Source organism: Anser brachyrhynchus (genome assembly GCF_964034855.1).
Source record: "Anser brachyrhynchus genome assembly, chromosome: 16".
Classification (NCBI taxonomy): Eukaryota; Metazoa; Chordata; class Aves; order Anseriformes; family Anatidae; genus Anser; species Anser brachyrhynchus.
Window position 1 is genome coordinate 12,107,441 of NC_137734.1, and position 18,670 is coordinate 12,126,110.

Consider the following 18,670-nt stretch of genomic DNA (forward strand, 5'->3'; position numbering starts at 1 on the left):
ATGTTTCCAAAGTAAAACTGGAATTCATGGCATGTTTTGGGGCATCCTGTCAGCAGCGGCCCCGACCTCAGAGCTTTGCTGCCCCGTGGCACAAGCCTGCAGCAGGCAGCCCTGTGCGAGCCCTGCCTGCCGCGCAAAGCGTGCTGCAGCCCTGCTGCCGCTAACTGGCCCCAGCCTCGGGTGAGCAGTGACAACCAGACCCTCCCAGGCAGCAGCGTTAAGGAGAAATTAAACAGGATAAAAGGGCTTCAAGAAATGACGCGCTTTGGCAGGCGGCAATTAGGCACAAGGGCTGAGTGAAGAGCAGCTGTTTAATAGGGCTCCAGTGTAACAAAGATGATGTGCTGTATTAATACTTCTTTTTTTTTTTTCCATTTTCTATTGATCTGAAAAGCTTCGGCCCAGCGAAAGGGAAAAAATAACGTCCACTGCAGACTGAACAATATACTGAGCCTTATCTTAACTGAACATTAGGGGATATTCATGTGGCCAGCTCAGGGCTTTTGCTAGTTCAGCGTTCACGATGATATCTTCCAATTTCTGCAATTAGCAGTGTGCTTAGGGGAAGCGGTTTAGTCTTTTCCAGGGAAGCTGAGCACCTGGAGGTGTCACTGTGGGTGAGCAAGGGTGCGAACTTGCAATTTGTTAGCTACTCTGGTGTAAGTGCCCTTGTAGCTGCTTTTAACCTCCTGATAAATGCAATGTAGCTCACCTGTTTTCTTCCTGGTGGTAAGATGTCTGAAATGACCTCACACAAGGCTGTGGCGTTAAAGCATGTGTGCGGGCAGATTCCAAGTTACTATGGAGAAGACAGCAAGCTGTAAACTCACATCCCACCGTATACTGCAGTAACTTCTGTACACACACAGCCCTTTCCACCCCTCACCTCCAGCGCTGCAGATCTGAAGCTGCCATGGTGACTGGACTACTGCGAGAACCAGCACAGCCAGCAGTGCTTTTCTGGAGGCAATCTCTGCCTATTTGCACACAGGAGTTTTGCTGGTTTATTGATTTACCCATTTCTTCTAGTCAGATTCATTCCAATACCAGAAATCCAGTTTGTCACGTTATAATTTCCCCTTTAGAAATGATTTGTGACTAGAGCACTACAAAAACATATACTGGCTGCAGAGTTGTTGGAAAAAGGTATTTAAAAATATCTATTCTTTCACCATCCAAAGCTTAAGGAGACGGTTTTCTGTTCATCCATTCCTTTTCCTGCTGGGTGGAAGTGCTGTGGTACTGTGGCTGTCTTACGTTATGACCAGTCTTGAAGACAGCAAAACAGATATTTTCCTGGTAACTTCGCTCTTTCCTGCCTTTTGGGGATGTTGCAGTGTGTAGGAACTCTCCCCAGCTTTGTTTTCAGCCGGAGAAGTCTCTGTTCTGAAGGCTGGCGGCTGGTGTGCCGAGTCCCTGCTGCTGGGCTGGGTGGCGTGCAGCCTCAGAGGTTTTGCTCATCATGCTGTTTCTTCGCCAAAATACTGAGGATGACGTTTTTCTCAGTTCTTTCCCAAAGATATGCACAAAGTGATAGATGATTGTCATTTTGGATAGCTGATTGCCACCCAAGAGCTGCGAGTGAGTGCTCGCAGGCAGCTGCATAGCGCGCAGCTTTATAGAGAGGTTTGCTGTACATCGCTGCCTGGGGGAGCAGAAGGGACACGTTTCAGATGTAAGTTGCACGTGACTGGAGGGATAACATCCCCGTCAGCAGGCCAGGAAGGACACGCTTTCTGACAAGAAGATGTAGGAAGCAAAAATACTTCCTTTTTTGTAGACACGTTTTGGGCTCTACAACAATGTGGGGGACCAAGCATGGGCAGCGTAGGCTTTGGCGAGGAAAAGAGATCGTAGCGGAGTGTTTTATCTATCGAATGTGCTAAGGAGAGTTAGCAACTTGATGCTAATTATACAGTATTCATTTACCACCTGGGCCAAAAGTGATTGAAACAGACTTTTTTTTTTTTCTGTCATGCAGTTTTAATTGCCTGCGCCTAACTGAAGTTTGTCTTTGGAAGTCTCTCCGTACTTCCAGTGTCTTGGAAACTGAACCTCTTCAGGGAAGAAGCCTAATAATATATCTTTCTTTCCCAGCCAGAACTTAGCTTAGCAAACAAAAATGATTAAACTCAAAGTTCCAAGTAATTATAACCAATCAAGACGTGGAGGCTCTTTTAAGGGTAAGAGTTTTGTGTGTCGCTCTGTGCTCTGCGAATTCCCTCTGTTCTCTCTCCAGACTTTCAAGCTTTAAACATTCACATTCCCTGTTTTTCCTTAACACTTTGTATTTTAGCAGTTAAGTCTTGATCAGGGTTTCCAAGCAAACATGTCCAGTAATATAATTCCCATTCTTTTTTAAAATAATGATTTATTTAAGGAAAAGGAGTGGAAATAAGCTGCCCTATGTTACCAATACAGTTGACAGGGCATATAGAGCATAGGACAACTCTTGCGTTACCTTATAGCTTTTCTGGTTCTCCTTTTAGTTTTCTTGTGGAGTTGAAAACACCTTCCATTAATCTTTCTCTCAATCATTCTCTAACATCTTTGAGGGCATCCTTCCAGCACTGTTAAATCCCATCCAGGACTGCAGCCTCCCCTTCCTCCCCCTGCTCACTAAGCAGTGTAAAGGCAATGCTGCTCTTGAACTTAGTTTTTTTTGTGTGTATTTCTATCCCAAATAGTTGATCTTAAAATCTGTTGCAGGGGTGGTGTGTGTATTTGTGGTGCTAAATCAAATAACTGTTTTCACCTTAAATTCTTTCTGTACCTCACCTTTATCCAATGTTGTCGCCTTGCACCTGTGATGGACACGGCACGATCCCTTTCCAGTAGACACACAGGTTAATGAGAACGCCCCGTCTTTGCCGTGTTGGGCAGGAAGGAGATTGCTGGGATCCTCTTAGCAATGACTGTAAGCAGGCTACAGCTTGTTTCAGCCAACACTGACTTCTAATAAACAAGGATATGATATAATTTATATCCATACCACCCATGATTTTCTTTAGTGTTTTTATTCTTGACTTTTGTAAAGTATGTGAATGAATTTCTAGTCCTCAAGCTTGATTGTGCCATTTTAAGACACCCATCTTATTCACCTTGCAAGCTCCATGCAGAGATTGTTTCCTTGCTCACTGTTCTGGCATACAGTGCTGTGGTATTTTTAATTAACCCGTGTTGTTTCTCAACCTTCTTATTCAAATTTGCATATCCTACCTATTATATATTTGCAGACTATTACTGTATGCTTCCAGCAACTAGATTAGACACATTTTTCCTTTATAGTTCCTCCATTATGGAAATCGTGAATCCTTTTTGTTCTTGGCATTGAAAAGCTGGTGAGGATTTGGGGTATAATGCCATCTATGTAGAAACCTTTATTCGTTTTCTTTTATTTATTTTCTCTCATAGATACATCACATTAGTCACTACAAACAAATTAAAACATCACCTATGTTAACGATTTCTGTATAAACTTAGTACAACCTGATCATCAGCTGTTGGTTGTATTTTTTTAGGGAGAATTGAAGACACAATCACATAGCACAAAAGGCCATTTGCAAAAAGACTGTCTCATTACAAGAGTAAATATATTAATTGACAATTAAGCTAACGCATCTGGCATAGAAAAATGCTTGGCAATGTTACCCCCAAATTAGTGAAGTATTATTTGTTCATATATTTAGCTCCTCTAAGTGCAAAAGTGAAGCTGTTCCCCACACGTATGCTCTGACTTTTTCTGGAGTCAGTGCCTCTTATGGCCCCTCTCGTCCAGCAAGTAACTCATTTCCAGGTGTGAATGGACAATTGGGCTTTTTCACCTCTGGTTTGTACTCTCAGCTCTTATTACAGACTCTGCAAGACTTTATGTATCAAATTTTCTCTTCTGTTTTGCTTTGGTTTTGTATTTACAGATGAAGAACATGACCTATTGTGTATTAGTTTTGTGTGACATGGAATACGGCTCAGATTTGTGTAACCCAGGTTTTTAGTTATCCTAGTGGCCAGGAGAGAACAGGAAACTCTTACACATGCAGCTTGTAAGAATGTGTTGCTGTCAGAAATGTATCTGCTTTCTCTCCCCTTCCATTTACAGTACGGCTTTGCACTCCCAAAGTGCTGCCTAAATCCATTCTTGTTGTCTTCCATGTTTTCAGATTGCTTCAGCTGTGCTGGAACTTTTCTGCTGATTCTGTCTTCCATTTGGGATATTTTCTTTAATTTCTCTTCCCACCTGATAGCTTGCTTTATTCAATAATTTCTCAGGATCCCAAACTCTTGAAACAGGTCCTCTGTGTGCAGCCTCACACCTACCACTGCTTCTGTTTAAATGAGTAGGAATTTCGTCTGCAATTCATGCTCAAAACCCCTGTTATGAGAACTGTCTGAGTTACGGCCCCCAGTGCTGTAGTTAGCACCTTTATTAGTTTTCATTCTCCATTTTGGGGGGAGGAGTTCTTTTTGAGGGACTCCTGAGGGGAACAAAGAGCCGTAAGACCCGTTAGTCTCAGGGCCAGGGCAGAGCAGGTAAGGAACTGGACAGGCACAAGGCTGGTGCCACGTCCCTCTGTCTGCAGAGGTTCCCTGAGCCAACGAGAACAGTCTCAGTGTGTCGTACGCACGTCAGACGTACGTTGTGCTGAGTTGTGTGCCATGCTTCCAGGGGGAGCTGGGCAGAAGCTGTTGGCCATAGTGGGCAAAGCTGGTAAAGCTCCACTGCATTCACTCCTGGGCTGCCGTGGTTCTGACGAGCTGCAGCTCCAACCTCAGCAGCTTCCCTGGGGTTTTCTGTGCTTCCCATGACAAGTTAGACAGCCGTAGCATAACAAATGGGGAGAAATGCTGGTCACCACCTGGTCATTCTGAGCAGGGCTCCTGATACAGCTCTCTTGGGCCTCCTCTCTGCTGCATCTTCCAGAGGGAGGCTTTGGCCTTGGTCCCTCTAACCTCTCTGCAGAGCTACCTCACTCTTGGCAAGATACAGAGAATTGGTTTGAATATGGCTACACCAGTTGAGCTAATTTGAGATCCTGGCGTGAAACCCATCTTATTTATATCTTGATTTCAATGCTTGCACTGGGAGCAAGCAGTGTGCAGATGCTACAGGGTAGGTGAGGCCAGGTGGAGGCCGGGGGGGACCAGAAGGACTTACTATTCATTCCGTTCCAGTTTTGTGCCTCTACAAAGCTTCATCCTTGGCTGTAGCTTCCTCCTCTGACTCCTCACAAAGCTCTGGTGCAACGTGGTGCTTTATCCAGCAGAGCCATTGAGCTAGACAGTCTCTTGCCTTGCTCTGCATGGGCTTGGGAGTAATAGAATGATTCATCGGCTGGGAGCTTAAAATTACGATGTGTGCCACTGCTTTTGAAAAGCTAAAGAGATTAATATTTAAAAAAAAAAAAAAAGATACTATTCACTCACTGGTATAATAAAGAGGTATTATACACACCAGGCACCTGTTGGTGAAGGTATACATTTAACAATCTATTACCATTTGAATGCAGAGAGATTAAATACACATTAAAAACTAGGCAGGGGGGAAGTTACACTGTTGTTTCTCCAGGACTGCACTAAGAAAAAAAAGAAGCAGCAAGGAAAATTGTTAAAGAAATGAAAAAGAAGACTTAAAAGGATATTGCTGTTCTATATATTGGGTCTCCTTAATGCTCTCAGCACTAGTTATTTTTGTATAAAGACACAAATTCTGTGATAAAAGGCAGGAAGTGTACATGCGGTGTGCTGGTAGGAGAGGTGGGTCCATCATCTGCCCAGGAAAAGCAGGAACTGGTTCTAAAACACCTTAACCGAGATCCTCCCAAGTGAGTTTCCAAAGTCTTGACTTTCCAGCACCCTTAAATATGTCACTGACAGTCGTGTTTTGTTGGAAATTGCACTCAGGAGAAGGTAGGTCTTCTGTAATAAATGCCTGCCAAGCTCCAAGAAACTAATATTTAACACACAATGTCATCTTACCACACACTTACAAGAAAGTACTTCTCTTGCATTTTTCTTCACATCATTGCTGATAAATAAAATAATTTTACTTTTATCTGGTGCCTTTTTGAAGTGCTATACACACTATTTGTGAAAGAAGAATGCCAATGAATGCATTCTTTTTTCCTTTGATACAAGGATAGAGCCCAATTTCTCAGAAGAGGTAGTAAAAGCTCTCTAGTATCCAGATGGGGCAAGGCAGATTATTTTTCTATTTTTAACTTGAAATTTAGCAGTGCTGAGTTTTCTAACACTAAAACTACAAAGCTTTTGGAGTAGATCACTGATGTAAAGAAATGCGACAAAGTCATGAGCTTCACTGCAAATCCCACACAGTCCCAGCACCATCTAATGCTGACAGCTGAGGGGTAACTATGTATTCTGCAGCTCGAGGTAGGTTTTATTGGTGTCTATTTTCTTTCTTTCTTTCTTTCTTTTTTCATTGATGACATGCCTGACCCACCAGAAGGTATTCAAAAGTAATCTCTTATGTGCTCAACGTGTGCCCCCTAGCCCTCTGACTGCCATTTTATGAGCAGAAGAGTTGGATCATGTTGCCACATCTCTCAGTCTCTGTTTCTGTTAGGAGCTGTGGATGTCAGTGTAAGCCAAACTGTGGCATTGGATGAGGCATAATCGTGGGATTATAGCCATGTTCAAATTTCTTTACATTTAATACAGAAATGTTTTCTTCTGTGCCCCACAACTGTCCTGAGTTCTCTTTGCGTGGCAGAGTTTTATCAGGGTATCCCCCAGCGGTCCTGCAGAAGTCGATTTGCTGTTTTATTTTCCTTGAGAAAGACGGGTGGTTGAGGAGGAAGGATGTTGATTTTTTTGCTGCATTAAAGTCTGCAAAGAAAAGAAAGCAGCTGAAACCTAAGAAAATTGCACTACTAATCATATTTTCATAAACAGTCCTCTGTAGCATTACAGTCACAGAGTATATTTATAATTTGGTTTATATGAGCAACAGTTTAAGTTGAGGAAAATTGGTTTCCTTTTCAAAATGTCATGTTTCTCATTTCCTCGGAATCTCGGGCTGCTTCGAGCTCTTATCAGCCTTTAAATCATTCAAAAACACACTCCATAATTAAAATGCTGTAAATCCTCATGAATCAATTTAGGATTTTTGATTTGTTCTAAAACAGTTTTTAAATAAAGTTGAAAGCTAACTAAAATATGAGATAATAAATACATGTGCAAAGCAAAGGAAAGATAAACCCACGTGCAGATGGCTGACGGTGGAGTCGGAGTTGGGATGAGAACCAAGACTTCTGGACATGAGGGAAGTGGTTCTGGGCTCCCCAGAGCAGGAACAAGGTTGCTTTCCTTTCAGGTAAGGGGCTCTGATGGCTTTTTTCATTTGCTACTGTTTTTGTTTTGGCTTCTGCTCCTGTGAGCATCCTGTAATGCAGATATTTTGTTCCACTGAAGGATCATAGTTTCCATTTGTCTCTAGACCTTGTGCCACTGGAATAACAGGATTAGTAATTGCCTGCAATTACGTATATTTTACTTCTTACTCCATTCGCATAAAGCAAACAAATTAGACGTAAGTATCTACAGGGCTCCTATCTTACTTCAGCAGTGGTTCCTTTACTTGTCATGCACTCGTGGTGTGCTTTGGCACCAACCTCTCCATGTGGTTTGTTTTGCTTTGGATATTTTTTTCCCTCACCTCTTTTTTTTTCTTTTTTTTTTCTTTTTTTTCTGGACTATTTAAAGTTCTGCCCAGCAGCCACGGTACCCAAGCACTCTCCTGGCTCCACAACCCCCCTCTGGCCCAGGCGACATTCTTTGCTGGGCATCTGCTCGTGCCTTTGCCAACACTTAGAGCTGTTTCTCCCAGTGTTCCCCTGGATTTATATCATATCCGTATTCCAATCGATATCTGTATTTTGTAGGGGACTCTGAGGTTCTGCTCCCTTCAAGGGATAAAATAAAAAATTGCAAAATTGTTTCTTCAGCCTTAGACAAATTACGAACTGTGTTAAATTTTCTCTCTCTCCTGTAAGTCTCATATGTTCAATTTCTGGAGTTTTTCTATTCCTCCAGTGTATGTATTACAGTTAGTATCTTCTGCTAGACTAACCCAAAATCTATTAAATACACGAAGTGTTTCATATCCAGCTGATGTCAAGAAAGGAAGACATTCAGAGAGTAGCTTTTCAAAAACTTATTTATTTCAATTCTTGTCGGTTTTGAGTATCCTATTCTGATGTATCACCTTAATTTGTTTTAATCCTGATGCCAGAACCAACGAGTTGAGCAGAGATCTGGCTCAGTCATTGTTAAAACATTTTTGAGTAAGGGATCTGAAAACAAAAGTGTTTTTTTTGTGTGTGTGTGGGTGTTGTTTTTTTTTTTTTTTTTTTCTGTTGTAGTGGCAGAAAGAATGTTTGGGGTAGGCTGGTATAAGACCCAGAAGCCCCGGGCCCTTATCGTTCATTGATTCCCGATTTCCTGTGGATTTTAGGAAGAGTCATTTTGAATCCTGTCTGAAGCAGGCATTGAAGTTGCAGGTGGGTTGGGCTCCTCTCTCTGTCATGGTTTCTGGTCCGTGAAATGGGACCGATGTCACCATGTTCCTTGAGCTGGTAACAAGGGGACAAATTCAGTGAGGGCTCTGAGATGCTTTGCTGGGATGCTGAGGGGTATGGTTTTGCCACAGTTCACAGATGCTAAATAGATATTTTGGACATTTATCACCATGAGGGATAGGAACAAACCACAAATTAACACAAGAATCTGCTTCTAAAGCATTACATAGTCTTGTGGCATTTGGTCTGGGGTTTGGACTTGTCCCGTTTGTAATTATAAGAATGTGATAAAATCATAGTTTATGAAAAAACACGGAGACAAAATCTGTTGATTCATAGGACAGAAATTCTGAACTTCACAATGCCGTGTTGGTCAACTGTCCCTTCCTTAAGTCTACTTTATGTAGCATGAAAATAGGTGGGTTTATAGCATTACAGGAGCTCATGCTAAGGCTGCATCCAATTATTGGTAATGGTATTTAGATTTATTCAACCTGAGTAGTTGCCTTCAGATCTCCATAAGTGATAGAATAAGGGAAAATAAATTAAAATTAAACCAAAGAGAAATGAAATAGAAAACAACTGACCCCTGGGCCCCAAGAACATCTTTGCTGCCTACAATTCTGGTTGTAGAAGCAGATGCAGTAACAAGCTGGTTGTATAAGAAACAGCAAATAAAGATGCCACCCTTGGGGGAACAAAACATTAATATTTCAGAAAGGATATCTCCAGGAAAAAGACGTCGGGCCTTTTTTGTTAGGACTTTTCATGCCTGTTGTTTGGGTGGGTAGGACCAAAGCGAATCACTAAACCCTGTGAAAAGATGTAATCCTTTTTCTAGAAATTTACCTTCAAGAAAATGTGGTGAGGGAAAAGCAGATTGTTGAGGATAAGGACTGTTAATGCAAAGCATCATGAAAAAGAAAAATGAAAATTTCTTGGAAAGGCAGGAAGACCAGGATCCTTGTATGTTTCTATTAAGCTGTGATAAAGCCCCGCTGTCCCAGGTTGCAGGACGTTGACAGACACTCTGCATATAGATTTCTCTTTTCTTGCCAGCACTAGGCTGGATGAAGGCCCAGCGGTGCATTCTGTTAAGGAGCTTATTCATACAATTAAGTTTAATTGTCAGCAATTTTGATACTTCAAACTAAAATGAAACCTGGCTCCATTTGTGCAGCTTAGATCCACCTGCAGCCTGGGAGCATTCGGATGGTATTAATATCAGAGGCTTGTACTGCTCAAAGAGCAGCAAGTTGCAAGGACAAGTTCTGCATGAATGGGCTCTTTCCTCCTAGAGCTCTGGGTAACCGAGCAGCAGGCTTTGAATGGAGTCCGTTTATTTTCTGTAAGGAGTAATTTCTCAAATGTTGGAGTGTAGGGAGAAAGTCTTCCCTGCTTACGTCAGCAGCGTGGTCCTTCCACAGCCCAGCAGGCTTCAGAACAGTTTTTTGAAATAAAGGCAAACACACCGTGTTTCATATTTACTTCAGGGTGAGGAATATGGAATTTTGCAACTACTAGACTCATATTCAATGCAATTATGAGCCTTAATCTTATTGTTTCCCTTAGTATTACAATAGGAAATTTGAGGAATGCCCAACTTCTGCTGTTGCTCCCTCTGACACTTTACCTTCCTGCTCTCAGTCCTGACAATTTGTATTCTTCACTTCTGTTTCATTGTAAAACAGGACACAACAAATCACCACCTGCAGTCCTTGAGCATCAGTCGTTGCCTTAGGAATCTTGGTGCTCACACACGTTTCTCAGCCTGCTAACGGGCGTGCTACAGATCCTCTACGCTTTCCTCTAAGGACAGCGTCAGCATGGGGAGAAGGGAGCTCAATATCTGCCTCTGCTCTTAGGGCAAGATTATGGCCATGACTGGACACTTTGGGCTGGAGGATAATAGCTGAGTTGCATGTTCTTTGTTTGACCAGAAATCGAACGTGAGTGCACTCCTTCATACAGCGCACTCCTCTGTACGGGAGTGCCTGAGGACCAGGCCGCGGAGCCTGGCCATGGGACCACGCAGCAGATTTGCAAGTCTTGTGGTGGGGATGCTCACACAGGAGCAGTCAGGGCAAACTAGGGTCTGGACCTGAACTTCCATCGCTTCAGACGAGTTCTTCAGCAAATGGGATGGAAGACCAGAAAGGCTGTATCCTGCTTCCCCTGTTGTTTTGTAAGTGGTGGCAAAGTCCCTGTTTAACTTAACTTGCATTTATCCATCACTTTTTTCAGTACCCCCAATCAAAACAATCCGTTTTGTTTAATGCAAACCATGGTTTCACATGTTCATATATTAAGTCCTTTATCCAGCCGATCTTAATGGACTCTTTTTTCCCAGACCTGTCTTTAAAGTCACCTTGCTTAGACATCAGCAATCATTAATTTGCACTATAATCAACATCAGAAGAAGTATTTCTTGAAGAAGAGTTTAGTACACAGTTCAACTCAACTTTTCTGTGATAGGAGCAGCAATTTGCAGAAGCAGGGTGGCCACAACTAATCACATTTTGGAAATCTCAGAAAATGTGACACTAGTTAACCAAGTGGCGCTGTAAACACCGAAACCTCTGTCCTCTTTTAGAAACCAGATTACAAGAGAAAGACAATTTCATCAGAGCTTTACCTGCCCATTATAGTACTGCTGGCTCATTAGGTAGAGTAATTAAACATCAGGCAGAAATAATTATTATAATTATAGGACATTTGAGATTTCATTTGCCTTCATGAAATATGAGTTACATAAACTAATTCCTTTTGCAAGGTCCACTCACAATAGCAACGAATGTCTAAACAGCTATGCTTTTTACCTACTTCTTTTTATAGTGTTATTGGGCCAACCTTAAACTAGCCATTAAGAACTCAGTAATTACCAACTGTTATATCCAAATAGCCTTGGTGTAGTTAGAAAAAAATGGAATTATCATAGTAATTGTGTTCCTTTGTTCTGTGCCTTGTTCCTGCTTCTGGAATGAATACAGAGGGGGAAAAAATTATAGGGGAATAGTCCAGTATTTTCTCTACCATGTTGCTTACTACTAGAAAAAAGTTCAGTTCTTGTTGCAGCAGACACTACTTGCACCTTTTTTTAAAAAAAAAAAATATATATATATATATAGCTGGATTTCGGTGCTGTGATTCCTTTCTTAGGAGTTAATTCAGCATTGCAGCCCAGCGATATCCTTTTCCCTACCCGCCCATAGCAGTTTGCTCTCAGTTTCTCTACCTGGGCCGTGTTGGCTAGAGATCCTTTGCCAGCATGTCTGAGGCAATCTAAATTGATCCAAGCTCAGACAGCAAAACATGGCACTACTGAAATATTTCATGATGAAATATTCTTTCCTCGCAAGGTTGTTAAGGGAAGCAAGCCCTCTCATATCAAAATGCAGGGCAGCTTCCCCAGAGACACTAATGAGCGTGTTCTGCAGCTAATCACAAGATTGCTTTGTCATGTGTATAGAGAAATATAGATGTTGCCAAAAGAGTGCATTAAATTTGGACACTGAGACTTACGCAAAGTACTTCCCTCTAGATTTACCCCAACAGACCAGATGACAATGGTGCTGTGTCAGGTAACCTCCCTGGCAGGGGCCTGCGGTAAGATGGCATGGGTTCTGCAGTAGCAAAGTGCATGCACGGTAAGCAAAAGTGAGGAACAGGAACGTCAAAATCTCCATTATAATACTGTCTTATAATTGAATTTCACTAAAAAAGGGAAGGTGTCAGACTAGTGGGGATCCAAGGCAATGGAAAAGATAGAAGTAAAACGGGAGACATTGCATTTATGTAAAAAGCTTAAAATAGTTACTGTAGCTTGGCTAAACAAATCCTGTGGGCCTATATTCAGAGCACTCACGCAAAGATACCGTTACTACTGCCTGTAACAGCCCTGCATCAGTTTGCAGATGGCAAGAGGCTTCACAGGCATGGTCCTGGGAGAAGGATATGGACTTGGAAAAACATCCAGAAAAAGATGCCAGCAATAAGGCAAAGCGACTTTATATTGCCTAATTTTCACTTAAGGCACTATCAGCAAATGTCCCCAGACTCACTAGGAAATGCTTCCTAATGTTGAACCAGCAAAGCTGGGCTCCGGGCCAGTGGTGGCCGTTTCTTCCTGTGAGCTGTCACAACCTGGGCACGACCAAGCAGTCAGAGGGCGAAGCTCAGGTCAGAGGAGGCTACCTCGTAACTCTGTCTCCCAAATCATGAATCCGGATACCTGCTAAGCACTGGCAGTTTAACACCAGCTTTCCGATCTCTTTCCTTTCTGCCCTTTCATGGCTCAGATCACCTATGGGCACCCTACTGAGCTGCTCCAGCCCCGACTTGCACCAGCTGTCCTTTCAAATGGAAATAAGCACGGACTGGCTCGTGAATGCAGACTTCTTGAAAAGTTTCCAGGATTACATTAAAGCAGATGATCTGGGCATAGAAGATCAAAAAGAAAGTCACAGTCAAAGTTTACCTTGGTTTCCAGGGAGCAACGTAATAAAGCGTCGTGAATAATACCCAACAAGAGGCAAAGACTTCTATTAATTCATTTGTTTGCTTGGCTCCCAGAGAAGCTCCTGCTACATTATTCTGCAAAGGAGGCTCAGGTGGCTTTTTATTTGCTTATTTAAGCACCTTCCCACCTTATGCTGAGTCCTGGTGGGTTTGTGTGAATATGTCAGGCTAGCAGTGCTACCATTATTCCCTTGAATGTCTGAGTTTATTCAATCCTCCCTGGGATTATCAGGCAGGGAAGAAGATAACAAAGAGATCCATCTTCTACAGGTAGGAGAATAGAGACACATTTAAAATGAGTGTAACATCTTCACAAAAGTATTAGCTCTGGCAGAATGTATCCCTTCTCCTCATGTAATGAAAAGGGAATTAGAAAGCATCAGTGAGAAACCAAATTAATGCAACAAGCTACTGTTAATGTACGAGCTCAGTAACCTCACTTTTTATGTTTTTTTTTTTCGTATTCAATTTCAAATGCACATAATTAATTACTGCATTTAATCTCTGTTCTCCCTCCAGTCTGCAGCAAGCAAACCAACACTTAATGGTGTCAGAGCTCATGTCAATATAAGACAAAAAAATATATGGGTTCTTGTTGTACAATTTCTAGGCATCTTTGGTATAGCTAGTAATTAAGATGTGATTGGAAAGAAATTAAATGATATAAGTAAGTTGTTAGCATCACCTTTGACTAAGTATAATCAAGATCAGACTGTACATGAGATATTGATTGCCACTTGTTTTTTGTAAGTGTGATTGTAATTGTAGCATGTCTTGCCTGTGCATGGCTGGACTTTTATTGTTATAAATATCCAATTGAAGCAAGAGATTAAATTCAGTGCAAGCTTTAAAATGTCTGAAATAAGGAGTGTGACACCCTTACTTTCATTTGTTGCTGTGAAGATTTAAATAGAACATGAAGGAATACGTTTCTCTTGCCTGGATTAGATTACAGTTTCTGTCATAGTTGTACGAGGCTAACAATCTCTGGACATGAGGCAGGTTTATAGCTGGAGCCAAAATGGGTCTGCAGTCTCTAGGGTTGTGTCTGGCAAAGCCCACAGGAACTTGCCTAGCCCAGAAGAAGCTAGTTGTGCAAGACAGATGGGCAACTATATATGCACAGTTTAACTTCTTGCATAAACTCTCCAATTTATTGACTGTAGGGTTTAGCCAGTGCCTAACACAGCAGGGTTTCAGTCCTAGCAAATCTGGAAGTGCTGCCAGTCCCAAATCACTGTGTCTGATTTTGGCTCGTGTGCTTGTGACCACTATAGGACATTTGGACAGCTATGTTACTTGAAAATTTGGCCACATATTTCATCTGTTGTATTTATGGCACAAGAAAAATAAAGACCTGATTGGGATGATTCATCCTTTCAAAGAAAATACCAAGAATTATAAGTAGAAAAATACAGTAGGTGAGCACAATGGTTAATTAGAATAGTTATGTAGTTGCTCTTTTTTTTTTTCCAAATTGTTATTTAAAACCCACTTGTGCTTTTTCCACTCTGCACACAATTCTGGGCCTTGCTTTACCTTACTTCTGCAAACTCAGTGCAGAGCAGCAGGGGCTGCCTGTCCCAGAGGGTCAGGAACTGGCTGCAGTCTGAAATTCCTGCGGTTTCGGGGCAGCTTGGCCAAAATCTCCCTAAGTCCGTGGCTGAGCTGCTCACATCCATCTGACTAGTGGGACACATTTGGCAGGACCAAATATCAGCACCCAGGGCAGTTAGCTCACCCTCAGATGTTTTTTTAGCCACAGGAGAAAAGGATTTTTGAACCTTTTAGCTTCAGTATTGTTTTTCCAAACCAAAGATGAAGCACGCTGATGAGGCAAGGAGAGAACCTCTGCAGAGCTACTGCGAGCGCTGCCTGTTCTGCGCCACAGAGATGCCATTCTCCAGCTCTACTACTGTGCATCTCTTTTACTTAGTACTAATCAAATAATATAAATAGTAATTTTCCCTAATGGCATTGCTGCTCCCCATGTCTGGTATCAGAGATGCAATCAGCTAAACTGGAGCAGGACGGACGCTTGTTCCTAACCTATTTAGGGCACTGGGTGCTCTCAGTCCGAGCTGGATTGAGCTCTGCAGGCAAAGAACAAATGTAGGTTGTCTGAGAAGGGCTTCCAGAGCTGTTTCTTCACCCTCATCAGCAAATTTAGAACGAAGTTTGAACCGAATGTGTTCGGCTCGGGGAGTTGCCATGGTTGCAACACAGACGATCTAAATGTGGGAGATTATATAATCAGCCAGAATGACTATTTATACAAAGAGTTTAATTTAAACAAAAAAAGAGAGAGAGAGAGAGAGAAGCAAATGTGCTGCACAATACATGACTTTGTCACTTTCCGTTCCTGCCCGGCAAAGCTGCTGTAGCGCCGACGGTGTTAAATCACAGCACTCACACATCCGCTCTGCAAGGTGTTTGTAATGCGCACTAAATCTAAAATAAAAATAAAAAAAGCATTAAGTAAAAAGTAACGGAGCAGATCCAGCCAGGCAAGAAGGAGGTTGTTTTATTACACCTGGATCAGTGGCAGCAGCTTTATGGCAGATACAAAAGCTCTTCTATAATTTTTGTTGTTGTTTTACTATAGACCTTTAAAACCCACTAGCGTGGGTCTCTCTTCCTTTCTAAGGATCGTCCTCTGAAACACTGTTGCAGGGACTAATTTGTCTTCCCGTAGGAGCAATTAAAAGTATCGGAGCAGATGCTGCGGCCCATAAGATGTTGCACGGACATGGTAACTTCATTCCTTCTGTGCAATTCCTTCTGTCCAAACAACCTCAGCGCCTGCTGGAAAGGGAAGTTTTTCTTGAAAGGCTTTCGTTGTGTTCTGTGCTGGGCTCTCGGGAGAGGCAGCACTGAGTTGGAGCATGGTGCTCAGGGTGGTTAACATTCATTTTGGACAACCTGGTGGGCAGGAGCACTTGCTGGTCTCCCGGTAGTGCGCAGTGCAGGCAGGAACACCAAGCCAGCATTCAGCGTGGCTTTGACCTCCCCGTTAAGTGAGGTCTGTGAGCAACGTGCTTCTCTAAGTGACATCGTTCCCTTCTTGTTCCCTTTTCCATCAACACAGCTTGTTCTGCTCATGCAGATGGTCTCTTCTGGCAGTCAGCTCCTCACCTGCTCCCTCGGGGCTGGTCGCTCTCATCCTCCTCTTGCACACATGGGGCACCGCAGCGGCTGCCGGGGGCTGGCTGCAGCGAGGGTCGTCCCCTGTCAATTCCCCTTCAAACAGCCCGCAGGGCTGCATGAAATGATTGAGCTGTGTTTGGAGCAAGGGGAGTGCTCCTCCAGGGGCAGCAAGAGCTGGGACAGCCAAACTAAGCTGGTGCTGCCTTTGGCATCGATCAAGGGAGCCATTAGCTGGAGTGGTGAGCGTCCTTCTCTCTGCCTTTCAGCTCCTGGGATGATAAACCTTCCGTGGAGGTATGGTGCTGCTCAAGTGACAAAGAGAAATGGGCTGTGTAACTGCAGGGAGCAAGGACAGAAGAAAATCTCTATTGCAGACACAAAAATGATATTAAAAATGTTAAAGTTGAGCAAGTAAATCCGGTTAGAGGATAGAGATACACGGCAGAATACCTCTACCCAACAGGCCATGGAGGAAAGCGAGTGCCTCCTTTCATCCTTTACCGAATTTCTAGGGTTTTATTGCCTCGCAGCAGAGTACGAATACATCAAGGCTGTGGCTTGAGTATGAATGGGCTCTTCTTTTTTGCAGAGCTAGGCCGAGAGCTGGTGTTTGACACCAGCCCCCAAGGTCAGTGCTGGGGCTGCCGCAGCTTTCTGTAAGGGGGACGTGGGGCAGCCCTCACCGCTCATTTGCGAGGGCAGGGCTGTGCCCCCACGGCCGCAGGGCACACCACAGCTGCTGGCATCGCAGGGCTGTCTGGGGAGGTGTCTGGGCAGACAGCTCCGGCCTGGAAGGAAAATGAAATCAATGTCAAGGAGTTTTCCCTGATGGGTTGTGCTGTCCTGGGAGCTGCACCGTGTCTCCCTGCCGAGAGAGATCGCGGATGGCTGGGGGCTGTAGAACACGGTGCCTTTGGTAGGACTCCCTGCTGCTTTCTGTTCACTACAAATCCTGTAATCTGTGTCCCTCGCCAAGGTAGGGTTCACCTCCTGAACTGTTTGGAGTGAAAAAAAGATTTGCAAACACGTGCTCTCTTCTGTGAAGTCCATTTTCATTTTAAGGGAGTACAGAGAGAAAGCTCACATTTATAATTCAAGCAGGGAAGGCAGGCTCTGTTCTGGTTTTCTAAACTGCAAGCACTGTGTGAGAGGGGCCTTGCAGCAGCCCAAAGCAAGTTCCTGCTGCTCTGCAATAAATCTCAGCAAACAGGGATGATGCAGCCTCAGCTCTGGTTTTGTGCAGAGCTGCTGCCACTGGAACATTAGGGGTTTTTAAAGGTGATTAATGGTGCTCTCCCATACCCTGAGCAGCCACACACTCGCTGTCTTGCAGGGCTCGTTTCAAAGTAAGGGATGCTTGAGAGCTGGAGAGCAGCCTGCTGGGGGAGCAGGACACGAGCATCCTCCCGGTGCTCAGAGGGCTGCTGTGGCCGTGCCACAGCTGCAGCCTTGCAGGGAGCTGGAGGTGTGATGTGCCTGGGTCCCTGTCAAGTATTTGGTGGTTTCTCCTCCCGTGGAGACTGTTAGCTAAGAGCTGTAGATGCTGCTGCTGCAGGCTTACTGCTCTGCCTGCCTTTCTACCATGTCCCTTGTGGTAAAGATAGCAATCAGCTGAAATGGAGATGAGAGGTGATCCTTGCGCGAGGTTACTGGCCGTGGGAAGCGTTTCCCATGCACTTGCTGTCTGCCAGCTGCCGCTGGCTTTCCTTAGCTGTCGGTCTGGAGAGAGGAGCAGGCAGAGAGAACGGTCCTAACTTGATGTGCTTTCTAATCAAAGTCTAGGAGGAACTTGTTGTCCATTATTGTATCTGCTGCACATCCTGAGGCATGTCTCCGACACCACCTGCTTCCTTCGAGTCGTGCTTTGCGTTGGAGGACATCTCTGGTGCTGCGCCTCGGTCCTTCCAGCCTCCCTTTAGCAACAGCTGTGGATCTAGAAAGACGAAAACAGAACTACTGGACAGGTCTAGAACTCAGAAAGCCTTATAAAGTCCATAGCTTCCCATGAACTAGCCTTTGGCAAATAGCAGGATGGTCACTTGAGCAGGATTTGTGGTTTAGAGGTCCGTGGTGTTGGCATGTCGTCGGAGTGAGTGACCTGTGGCTCACTAGAGCTTTTATGGGGGGATTCACCTGACCCAGCTGTGCTAAAACAAGTGAGCATCACACCCTAAAAATACTTATTTCTCTCCTTTGACTTCAAGGGCTGTCCAAGATGATGTTAGCTCCATTAGGGCAAAGACTCCTACCCTGATGGACCAACAAATCCATAAGTCTGCTGTTCTGAGAGAAGTTCATATGGAGAGATCACAAATTAAATTATTTGAAGGCATTTTGTTGGTTTTTATTGGGCTCTAGGGCAGTATGCTTTGCATTGATTTCGTTTCAGACATTCCTTTTCATCAGGTATCTTCCCGACAGTCTTTCATGTTTATTTCACTGTCCCCCAAATCCTAATAATTTATATA

At 43.6% G+C, this 18,670-nt stretch overlaps 1 protein-coding gene across 6 annotated transcripts in view; it reads left to right on the top strand.

Moving 5' to 3' along the window:
• The window catches only part of PTPRT (protein tyrosine phosphatase receptor type T), a 582,374-nt gene that overhangs the window by 34,853 nt on the left and 528,851 nt on the right, over nucleotides 1-18,670 (top strand). The window contains exon 1 of one of the 6 annotated variants that reach the window (XM_080557604.1): nucleotides 10,980-13,325. The exons of the other annotated variants lie outside the window; for them this stretch is intronic. Coding sequence (XP_080413730.1) covers nucleotides 13,251-13,325 — 75 coding nt within the window. The 5' untranslated portion in view covers nucleotides 10,980-13,250. Of the gene's footprint in view, nucleotides 1-10,979; nucleotides 13,326-18,670 lie in introns of those variants that run through there. 6 annotated transcript variants of the gene reach the window in all.